General features: G+C 38.3%; 1 protein-coding gene across 4 annotated transcripts in view; it reads left to right on the top strand.

The window, feature by feature from the left end:
* The window catches only part of gripap1 (GRIP1 associated protein 1), a 51158-nt gene extending 43160 nt beyond the window's left edge, over positions 1-7998 (top strand). For all 4 annotated transcript variants that reach the window (XM_077223111.1, XM_077223113.1, XM_077223112.1 and 1 more), the window contains 2 exons: positions 2336-2505; positions 5932-7998. In XM_077223111.1, the coding sequence (XP_077079226.1) occupies positions 2336-2505; positions 5932-6012 (251 nt within the window). In that variant the 3' untranslated portion in view covers positions 6013-7998. The remainder of the gene's footprint in view (positions 1-2335; positions 2506-5931) is intronic.
* The last annotated feature ends 4159 nt before the right edge of the window (positions 7999-12157 follow it).

Genomic DNA, 12157 nt, shown 5'->3' with positions numbered 1-12157 from the left:
TCACATTTACAAAATCCAGCCAGCAGTCCAAAACAGTGAATCTATTCACCATACATGCAAAAGTTCACTTCAAGAATGACAACACTGCTGATGTGATCATACCGCTAGCACTCCTTGCACACATGTGAATTATCGCAGGTGCATAATCAACACATTTTGTTATTATCAAGGTATATCGGCATAAAACAGTCCAATGCCGATTATTACATTTTAACTCTTTATCGGCCGATTCCCATGTCGTGCTGATTATGTCGTGCATCCCTAGTTTAGATTCATTAACATTTATTTTAGGGTTTTTATTTTTTCCCACTTTTATTATTTTTATTCAAAAATGTTTTCAATTAGTTTTTAAATGATACGTTTTCATTAAGCGTAACACTGGGCCACAGCAATACTGTATCCATTTGAAGTGTCAAAAATGTGAATTTGTACCAGGTATAGTATTCATTTTATGCTTCTGTTGTAAGCTGACAAGGTTAATTATCTCATAGTCCAGATAAAGAGCTAAGAGTGCGCATTGCACCTTGTGGCGTTTACTGTCAGGCTTCAGGGGTGAGGCAAATGTCATTCATGGCCTTCAACGCTTAAAGCCATGCATTCAAAGGTTGAACAGGCCTCTGGGGGCTGAAGTTAACATCTCAATTAGCAAGAATGCATCACGTTCTGCTTCATTTTCGTGGCTCTAGGCTATAGCATTAGCTCGGTGTGACCAGGAATGCTTGTGTGCTGCACTAATGTTGAACACGAGCGAGGTTCTCCTGTTAGCCACACATATATGCTTCTCTTGCGCCAATCTAATAAGGTTAAAGAGGCGTGAGATTGCTAGTGCTTAGCTTGATATACTGTGATGTAACAATGCGTTAAGCTCCTCAACTAACTGTGTCAAGGCCTATCATGAGAACAGGTCACGGTCGCTTGAGCAACGTAATGTTTTAAAAACCCAGGTTAAAGGGATAGTTCACCCAAAAATGAAAATTCTGTCATTAATTACTTACCCCCATGCGTTCCAAACTCATAAGACTTTCGTTCATCTTCGGAACACAAATGAAGATCTTTTTGATGAAATCTGTGGGCTTTCTGTACTTGGATAGAAAGTAATATTGTTACTGAAACATTTGTAATCTGTTCTTTATACTGCGTAAGTGGCTGCTATAGCCAGGGAAATTATAATTTTTGATTTTGTTTGTTTTTGCAGTTTCTTAGTTTTAGTTTTAGGATGTTTTAATTTTAGTGAGTGTGTTAACTGATATTATTTAAATAGCTGCATTAAGTTTCTTAAATATTATATACTAAAAATTGTAATAATGTTTTTATTCTATGTTGGTTGGAGTCATGAATATTAGTTGGAGAATATTAGTTTTATTTCAGTTAACAAAGGTTTTCACTTGGGTATTCGCCTTTTCAGAGATTATATTGCAAACTGCGTTTGAACAACCACAGGAAGTGACACATTTCCCATGTGCTTCATCATCAGACCACAGGTGTAAGAGGTTATTTGACAGCACCGTTTAGGGACACACTGCTGAGCTGACCTTGAATGTCTCCACTCACCCAGATGAAGTGAAAACTGAGAAAGAAGCTGCTCGATCGAACTTATTGCTTTTGCCCTTGACACACAGAGGCTGGCCAGCTCGATTCCCTGTCCTTCCTCAGAGGAAAAACTCAACTAAACTATCTGACATTTAACTAGGAACCTGACAACATCTTAGTAGCCAGCCTTTAAGGAAGCTTTCCAACGTGCAGATAAGAGGCCTGCGGTATCTCAGCCTTTCCACACACTCACCTCCATTAATCATCAATTAAGCAACATCTTTCATTTTTTAACACACCACCTTGTCCAGTTACAACCCCACACCGATGTCCCCTGCTTACGGTCATTTCCGTGGTTGTGTATTACTGTCATGAACTCTGTTGACAGACCATGTCAGGGTGCCTTTAATTTGACTCCATCCTTACTGTCAGTCTCTCTGCGTTTAACTGGGGTTTGAATTTCGTAAACGCTAGAATTCGTTCTCGGCGGCTCTCATGACTGTGCAGCGGTGTTTGTTTGCCAACTTTAAGACGTGCATGGCTTTTCGTCAAACCTGCGGTTGATTGTACTCGAGGTGCTCGTAAATGCTGTGGCGTTCGAGCGAGAGCCGTTATGAATGCTTTCCTCCAAACGCAAGCACTCTGTATCCACTCAGAAGACACTAATGGCCCTCTGATAGAGATCATCTTTATTCATGGATTTTGAGGCATTACTGGTGGAAACATGGTTAAAAAGCACAAGCTGGGGTGATGGAGTGTTTGCCATCTTTAAAAATGCTCCTTTTTTCCTCTCTCTTTCTCTCAGATGTATCAGGACTCCATGGAGTGGCCCATGGTGCTCAGGGTGAACGTGGAGGTTTGAGTTCTGTGCTGAGGGACTTGGTGAAACCTGGAGATGAGAATCTGCGTGAGATGAACAAAAAGCTGCAGAACATGCTGGAAGAGCAACTGACAAAGAACATGCACCTACAGAAGGTAAATAGAGGGACGACCAGCCTTTGGGATGGGAAAAACAAACTTTTATGATCAAGGTCAATTTAGGTTGGCTATAAAACCTTTTGAAAGGCTATTATTAGGCCCACATGGAATCTATGCACGCATGACCTTCCAGAAAGCTCAGTAGATATCAGCAGAATATGAACATCAAAACCAAATGAATATTCTGCTCCTTTTGGCCTCATGATTGCAGTGCTTCCAAGCCAGCACTGTATTGTAATTTCTCTCTTTATTTTTTTTTTAGTCTCTGCAATTAAGTCAACCGAACAACTTTAAAATACAGCTTTTATTTTATTTATTTTTATACATTTTCTTATTTTATTTTATGCTTGTGTTTTGTAGATGTCATATTTCTTTTGAAATTTAAGGCTGAAGTTTAATACCTGTATTTTTGTCCCTACTTGGCATTTATAATTCTGGTAATCTACTATTATAAAAAGCAAATGCAAATTTGAATATTTGGCTCTAACATCTTGTTTAAATTAATTCTGCAGAATTCTACTAATTCTACAAATCACTGTGGGAACTGCAAAAAAATAGAACAGATTTCATGTGGGTCTAGCCAAGTTTCTTAAAAAAAGGGAAACATGCATTTGATGCTTCATTGGATGTAAAGAGCTGATCCGTGTTGAGCAATGAACAACTCATTCAGTTGAATTGGGTTGAACTGACCATGAATTTTCCACCTGCTCTGTCTGCAATCATCCACCTGCAGTCCCTCTGACAGTGTGATCGGCAGTGTGTGTGTGATCGGCAGTGTGTGTGTGTGTGTGTGTGATTGGCAGTGTGTGTGTGTGTGTGTGTGTAAGTGGCTTCCTCTCATGGGATCTTGAGACTCCACTGAGAGTTCTTATTCATCAGGAACCACAGGGTGGGCGTGTTGTTAATGCTAAAATGTTTCTAGAAGCAGGAATAGAAAGTGCATGTCAGGCAGCCTGCAGGGGGATGCGTTTGATGGGATTACACCATCACACAGATTGACTAATGACAATTAACCTCTCACACCCCTCTTGATATTTCCAGAGCCGCACATCGTTAATGAAGAGGTTTGTTCCTGTAGTGAAGCCATGTGTTGTTGTTTTAATTCGATAAAATAATAAAATGAGCTATAATATTATAGCTTATAATTTATGCCAATGATGCAAAGCTGAATGTTCAGCATTATTACTCCAGTCTTCAGTGTCACATGATCTTTTAGCTGATTTGCTGCTCAAGAAACATTTTTTATTATCAGTTGAAAACTGTTGTACTGCTTAATATTTTTGTGGAAACCGTGATAGATTTTTTCAGAATTCTTTGATTAATAAAGCGTTCAAAAGAACATAATTTATTGGAAAACAAAATCTTTAGTAACATTTAAAAATGTCCTCACTGTACTGCATCACAAAAAATATTAAGCAGAACAACTGTTTTCAAGCATATTAGAATGATTTCTGAGGAATAATGTGACTGAAGACTGAAGTTATAATGTTGCTGTAAATTCAGCTTCGCAATCAAAGGAATAGATTATTTAAATAAAAAGCAGTTAAAATGTGTCTGTAGCTTTAATGCATTAATGCAGCATGGCTTTGGGTAAAATAATCTACTAAAATACATGTGTGGTGTATATATAACAATATGCTTATTTTAGCTGTAAATTCAACCCAAAAATGTCTAGATCACATAACAATTTGGTAATGCTTATTTTTTGTATAATCCAGTGATTTGAATACTTCAAAGATGGAACTGGATGGATGCAAACTAGAAGACTATTAATGTAAAATAAATAATTCTGGCATGAGTGTAAAAACAGTGGCTTCATGTTATATAAGTCTTGAGTTAAAAACAAAAGACTCTCAACTGTAATGCATTATACATTTTATTGGATGAGCCACTTTCAGAGAGGTTATATGCATACCTGCAACTTCACATCTGTTACATTCTTTATGAATGCACCAATATGTGATGCTTGGTACTCTGTTTTGTGAATGTGAATAAAATCCTTACTGAGGGGGCGTTTGAGCCGATGTGAGACCTGGAGACAGTCTGGATCTTGGCGGAGTACATCTTGTGTGTGTGTGTGTGTTGGTGCCCAGGGGGAGTTGTAGGTTACACCCTGCCTTAACCTTGGCAGAGACAAACGATGCAAACTAAGACCAAGACGGAGTAATGATCCCTCTGCAAAGCTTGTCCATAACTATAACAGGAAGGTTTGCTTTGCAGGAAACTTTCTAAATCGATTTTCAAACATCTTGAGAAGCATTTGAAGGGTCAAGTCTGGTCAAGTTTAGTACTATAGTTATATTACCAATGTGACACATCTAGTTCCAACTTTAAAAGGGGTAAGCCACTTTTGAAGCTGAGTTAGAGGTATTGTTTTATTTTATTATTATCATTACTAAATGTAATTATTTAGTAGTGGTACTGCATAAATCCTTTGGATTACATGCACTTATATGTGTGTAAGATGTGTATTTGCAGGTTTTGTTGTTGTAGATGGTGTTCAAAACAGCAACACTGGAAAACGATCTTGCTGGCTGCTGCCATAGTGAACTCTGATGATGCGTCGAACTCGTTAACAGCCGATTAAGCGTTCAGTTTTCCTGCAGACAAGATGAGAAAAATCTGGAGCTGCTTTAAAGCTGATGAGCTCAATCTACAGCAGTTCAAGACATGGTCACTAACTTCCTGTTTTTCTCTGTGTCTCTGATGGTGCTCATCACTCCATCAAAACCCTTGTAAAGTGTATTTTCAGTTTATATGATACTGATGCCACTTTAGAACTCACAGCTCACAAGACTAACAGCTTGAATATAACCCCTGAATTCAATTTATTTTGTAATATAACATTCTCACCACAATTATTTACCCAAATTCACCTGTTCATTTTTCATATGGACTTTTTTTCCATATATACTTTATATGTAGCCTAGTATATGCCATCAATGGAGAAACCATAACTACAGACCAAAATGTCCTCTGTCTACAGTTGTGGACTTTCGGCATCTCCCTCTAATCCGGCGAGCAACTACCTCATGCATATTTACTGGCAGTTGAGGCCGTCATGCCAGAAACAAACAGCCCACTTAATATTTGATGGCTTTTTTGCTTTAGAGTGAGCACACAGTGCATGCAACGCTGCCTCTGCTGTTGCGTGAGTGTGTGTTTGTGAGAGAATCATAGTATAATACCATGTGAGATTGCAGCTGAACTCAGGCCTGACCGCCTAATGGGTCCTTCATTGCTTTTTTCTTTTTAAAATCCACATTTTCAGAGGGATATTATGGGTTGGGTACAAGCTAATGTGTAAAGTCTACCAGGAGGGCGCCACCGCAAATAAACATTAACAGTGTGAAACTACCACACATTGTTAATACTATAACTGATCTTTATCAGAATCACGTTTAAACATGGTTTGTTTTGCAGGATCTGGAAGTTTTGTCTCAGGAGATTGAGCGTTTGAGTAAAGACGCCACCCCTGCGGAAAACTCCAAAGCCACGGGCTAAAACTGGACATTATCTATCCGATGATTCAGTACCCTTCTCTTTCTCCTTCTCTCATCTCTTCACGGCTACCAGGAGGAAACTACATCCATCTCTTTCAAAGTCCTCCAACAATCTCCTCAGATGTACTAGGAGCACAGAGGGTTGAAACAGATCAAGTCTATCTGTGATTTACATACTACTGAATGTAACGTAACACTTTATATGTTGTTTCTCTGTGACGGAAAAGAACTGGTGGATAAGTGGCCGTCAAGCAAACCCTGGCTGCTTGATATCTGTGAACTGTGTGCTCGGGACAGTGGCATGGACTCGGCGGTCCAAGCAGGACCGCTGTACCTACCACTAATTCCCCCGTTCAGGAAAGCGTGTGTCTGATGTTGGCGCCCTCAAACTGTTATCACTGTTGTATTGCCTGTTTTGTATATTTGATTTCTCTAAAAACACTTATTTTGTGCGTGAATGTGTGTACATGGGGCGTAGAACGGATCTTTTCATCTAAATTGTATTTATTTGTGCCAGAAAATCCAAATACCATCATGTCTACATCTTATGGTATGCTGCTCCTTTCTGAAAGGTTCACTATATCAAAAAAACAGAAAGTTTTCCGGCGAGAATGAGATTGAGAGTGTGCGCTTAATTGCTGCGATAATTATCTAAGCATTTTTTTTCTTGGGCTCTCAAAACGTTCCCGTGAAGGAAAGCGGCTCCCTGGACGACTTTCGTTAAGCAGCAATCTCTCCGCAGCTTAACGACTCAATTTGACACCTCTCTGTCTGTCTCAGAACTGACGGTGCTGTTGGGGAATGGACCAATTTCTCATAGTGCGCACTTGAAACCTGCTCGACTCCCATGAGAAGCTAGCCGCCTGTTTTAGTGTAACAACAGTTTCACCCGTGTGTGTCGATGCCCCTGTTGCGACATGATTTCGCTTTTATGCATTCCGCTTTTTGTGAACATTTTAAATTCTGACACACACAGAAGTGTTTTATTTGGAGAGTGTCAAGTGTCTCATTTAATTGTGAGGTCATAATATTTTGCTGTCAGTCCTCAGGCTCACTTCATATTTTTACTGTGTGACTGCTTGCACTGATTTTTCCAAACGTAACCAGCTTACTACAGCTCATACAAGGATATGCTATAATTAATGTAACAAAACAATGAAAACTCATTGAGTTGATCAAAAATCAACCTGATTTTCATTCATGTCAAATTAAATATGTCATCTATCTACCCCACCTAAGGTCCTTTCATCATTTTAGATAGAATGAATATTGACCAAACAACTATGAGATGATTATTTTAGTTCGTTCTGATCGCACAACAGAACATAGTAGATTGAAAGTTTTAGTCACATGAGATTATGGATTCTGCGTCTACCTTATTCATAAACGGTTCTGTATTAATTTAGAGATATACGTATGTATTTACCTGGCAAAATAATGTTTTATGGTTTGTGAGATGTGAAGGATTACCATTCTTTTTCAAGCCTTTGCATTGCTTTAAGCTTTATTGCGACAACAGTTCGTTTCCATGTTCTTGGCACATGAGTGACGTTTGTGCATGGTGCGTTAAATGCCTGTTAAATCCCTCTCTCTGACTTCTAAAGGCAATCTTGACGGAATGCTTTTCCATATTGCATCCATTTTACCATGCAAAAGTAGAAAAACGATATTCTTCATTTCTGCCATTGAGGAAACTGACATACCAAAATTCACCATTGTGCTCAAAAGAATGAAGGATGTTTGCCTTTAAAGCTCAGTTGTTTCATTTTTTGCCTTTTTAAACTTCTAATCTAATATCTGCCAAACATGATCATCTTTAATTAAGATCATCGGTTAATCATCACTAATTACATGCAAGCAGATTCTATTATTGATGTCCATTCTTCCACTACGTCTCTATGGCTAATATTTATTTATATGCATTTCATTGTCATGTTCAGATTTCCATAATTTGCAGTGGTAATAAAGAATGGCTGGCAAAAAAAAAGTGTTCTGAGTCTCAAACTTCATATGGTTGGTTCAAAATGTATGTTTTATTCATTTGACAGATGCTTTTAATTGTATAATTCTTTTCTTTTTATCAGCACAGGGATCCCCTTGGAATCAAACCAATGACCTTGGCGTTGCTAGTGTCATGCTGTACCAGTTGAGCTAGAGGAACCACAAATCGTACATCACAAAGGTTTTTTTCTTTCTTGATGTTTAGCTTATGTAAAAAGTGCATTACATTTAGTTAATAGTTTAAAATTCTGTCATCATTTACTCACTCTCATGTTGTTCCAAACCTGTATGACTTTCTTTCTTCTGTGGAACACAAAAGAAAATATATTAAAGAATTCATGCATTAACCATTATCAGCGTCCAAAACAACATTGGACCCCATTGACTCCTTGAATGGACAATGAAAATAAGACATTAAAAAGAAAAGAAAAAAAGAAAGTCATGCAAGCTTGGTATAAAGGCTGGTACCTCCCCATGTCAGTGGACTGAACACACAAGCTCGCAAGCATTTTACTCTGAGTGTTTGTCTAATACACTCGTTAATCTCTGCTCTGAGCAAAAGCAGTGTTTACCGCACTATCAATGATGCCTGTAAGAACTGTGCAAACAAATGACATGAATCATTGAGCAGCATTTAATTGGAGCCGTTTAAATACTTCAGTCATCTTTGTCTTTGTTACTGTTCAGTGAGTGTGATCTCTAATCAACATATGCTGAAGGGCTCCACTGCTCTGCATTAGGTTTCATCCTTATAATGAACAACGTCCCCCATTAAATAGAAAATTGTGATCTTTTTGAGAAAACTTGAAAGGTTTTAAAATTTGATTTCGGTTTATGATATTCTCACATTTATGGAGGTGGGGATCACACCATCGCCACACCTGCCAATGGTGAGTGAATTGGAATTTACTGGTCATAAATATTTATTACCGGTCATGTATTTTATGATGCATTGTTTCTGCATCAGAGTAAAAAAAAAGACCTAATTACGATTTTGTTTCTCATAATAGTGGCTTTGCAGTATCTCAAAATAAACATCGTAAACAGTCTTCATTTGTATTTTTTGTAAATTGTATTGTAAGTTTTTCATGTGTATTTATAATATGTATATATATATATATATATATATATATATATATATATATATATATATCATTATTTTTTGTTTTGTTTTTGAGATGAGAATGAGAATCAATGACATTGAGAATCTCAATGACAGCAATAAACTACATTTGAACAGATCAATTTAGACTAATAACCACCAATTAAAGATACCATGTTAATAACTCTCCTATAACATATTAATATATAATTTTGTATGTGGCTACAAAACAAAAGATGCTATACCGTCATTTGTGCAGGAGCTGCAGTGAATCTGTTGTGAAACTGGTTAATTTTAAATAAACCGCTTCACATCAAGTGGTTATTTTGCTTCCATGTTGTGCATTAAAGTTAATAAATGCACATCTAGCCTTGGATTATCCCTTACGAAATCAATATAAAAACGGTATACTGCTCCCTCTGCCAAAAACATTAATCTTGAACTCAATTATGAAGTGCTTTTTTTATTTAATGGCACAAAAAGCGATGGAAGTCTTTCAGGTCACTGAAACTCACACTTATATTTGACACTCATGGGTGCTATCCTGGGCATTAGTGGACTGACTGATATATCCAATCAATACCTAATAAAGAAGGGAATTATTCAGGACAGAAAAATCAGCAGGATTGAATCTTTTCAGCATGCGCTTCGTGGTCGCTCATTCATTTTACACGTTTCTGATTTAATGTAGCCAAAGGGCTCTTCAGCATCTTAAGTGAAATGATTAAAGCATTGATTCGTAATCAACATACCTACGCTACACCTCAGGACATTACACTACGTCATGGTTAAAGCTCTCCTGTGAGGTCCAACTTCTTGTATTTCTACATTGTGACTGGTTTATCACTACAAGTGACTGGCACTCCTTTCACATAATTGTCTTTGCCTCTGGTTATTGTTTGTGAGTATGTAAGGTCGTCTGGCCCTAATTTCGAAGCCTTAGAAATATCGAAATCACTGTTGTAACTCTGCTGTCTGCCTTTGTGTCTTTTGCTGCTGTAATTTAGCCATGAACCCTTGTATTGACGTCGGAGTTGTAGAAATTGAATGCAGTTGATGGAAAGGGTAGAAGAATTACTCCTAAGGGTGTTGGAGAAAACATCCATTGTGAAATGCATGATGCCCCCACGTCGCCTTTGGTAAGTGGTTTTCCAACAGTCACGAAAACACTGATTACTTACTACTTTAAGTCAACATGTACTTTGATTCACAATTGTGTCTGTTTACTTGATCTAACCAGATAATATTCAAAAGAATTTCAGGGCAACAATATGCAAGTTCTGTGACTAGTCCCAGTTAGTCTAGCACAGTACATGTAGCAAGGTTTTATTTATTTTTTTATAAATAGATGTAGAATAGTGAGTGTTAGTGTAAATGGGTCAAGTGTTGATCGAAAAGATGCATTATCAGCAGTTTGTTTAAAATGACTGAAGATTCATGAGCTCGGTTTAAGTTAGACAGGTCTTTCCACTAGCTTGGAACAGTCAAGGTAAAGGTTCATGAAAGTTATTTTGTACATCTTTGAGATGGCACCATTCACTTGCTGAACGCAAGCTTCCGGAGGGCACATAGGTCTGAAGTACTGAGTTTAGGTATAGCGGTGCAGAACCAGTGGTTGTTCTGTAGGCAAACATCCATGCCTTGAATTTGAAGCAATTGGCAACCAGTGCAATTTGAGGAGAGCAAGACCACTCTTGCTGTATCTTTCTGGATTTGTTGAAAAGGTTTGACAGTGCATGCTGGAAGGGCTGCCAAGAGAGCAATAGCCCAGTCTGGATAGAACAAGAGTTTGGATAAGGAGTTGTTTAGCATGCTCCGATAGGAAGGACCCGATCTTCCTAATGTTGTATAAGGCATGTCTGCAGGACTGGGCAGTTCTAGCAATATTGTCTGTGAAGTTTAACTGATTATCAATCACAACTCCAAGGTTCCTGGCTATCCTGGATGGAGTTATGGTTAATGAACATAGCTGAATGGTTTAGACCACAAGCGGTTCTGTCTTCGCAAGGTTGAGTTGAAGGTAATGGTCCTTCATCCCGCAAGAAATGTCTGTCAGGCAAGCTGAGATGCAAGCAGAGTGAGAGGTAGAGTTGTGTGTCATCAGCATAGCAGTGATAGGAAAAAACATGTTTCTGAATGACAGATCCTAGTGATGACATGTAGATGGAGAAGAGAAGTGGTCCAAGCACTGAGCCCTGAGGCATCGGTTTAGTTATGGAACTAAAATGGTTTGTGAATGCCATTTAATGTTTTCAGTTTGAGTGTCATGGGTCGATTTGGGTAACTGACATGATCTTTTAAAGATTGGGTCTGTCCCAACACCCACATTTGCAGTCTTTGGCCTGTTTAGATCATGTGCACGTGACAGGAAGTAGGTTCTCAAGACTCCACAAGAAAAATGCCAAAGCTTAGCGACCTTAACGCACACTTAAAAGGTTAGTTCACCCAAAAATGAAAATTCTGTCAGTATTTACTCACCCCCATGTTGTTCCAACCCCGTAAGACCTTCGTTCATTTTTGGAACACAAATTAAGATATTTTTTATGAAATCTGAGAGCTGGATCACTCCTCCATACTAGTCCATAGGCTTCTTCAGGGATTGAAACTTGCCAGCCCCGAAAAGTCATTACTTTAATACTTTTTTTGCACAAAAACAAACAAAAATAACGACTTTATTTCAACTATTCATTTCCTTCTCTCTGGGCCTCGAGTCAGTTAACTTAGTGTAATAGCGTAAGCTTCTGTTGTTGTATGTCAAACGCATCACCCACATGACCAGCGTCGGCCAATAGTGAGCCTACGTGTAACGTAGCTCTACGCAATCATACTAAGTTAACTGACTAGAGACCCAAAGAGAAGGAAATGAATAGTTGAAATAAAGTCGTTATTTTTGTTTGTTTTTGTGCACAAAGTGTATTCTCGTCGCTTGATAAACTTAAGATTGAGCCACTGTAGTCACTTGGACTATTTTAATGATGTCTTTAATGACTTTTCGGGGCTGGCAAGAAGAAGCCTATGGAGGAGTGATCCAGCTCTCAGATTT

The sequence above is a fragment of the Siphateles boraxobius genome, unplaced genomic scaffold, assembly GCF_051911475.1.
Source record: "Siphateles boraxobius isolate OS27281-9 unplaced genomic scaffold, OSU_SipBor_1 9, whole genome shotgun sequence".
Taxonomy (NCBI): domain Eukaryota; kingdom Metazoa; phylum Chordata; class Actinopteri; order Cypriniformes; family Leuciscidae; genus Siphateles; species Siphateles boraxobius.
The sequence above is the reverse complement of the archived record's forward strand: the minus strand, read 5'-3'. Positions and strand labels throughout refer to the sequence as shown.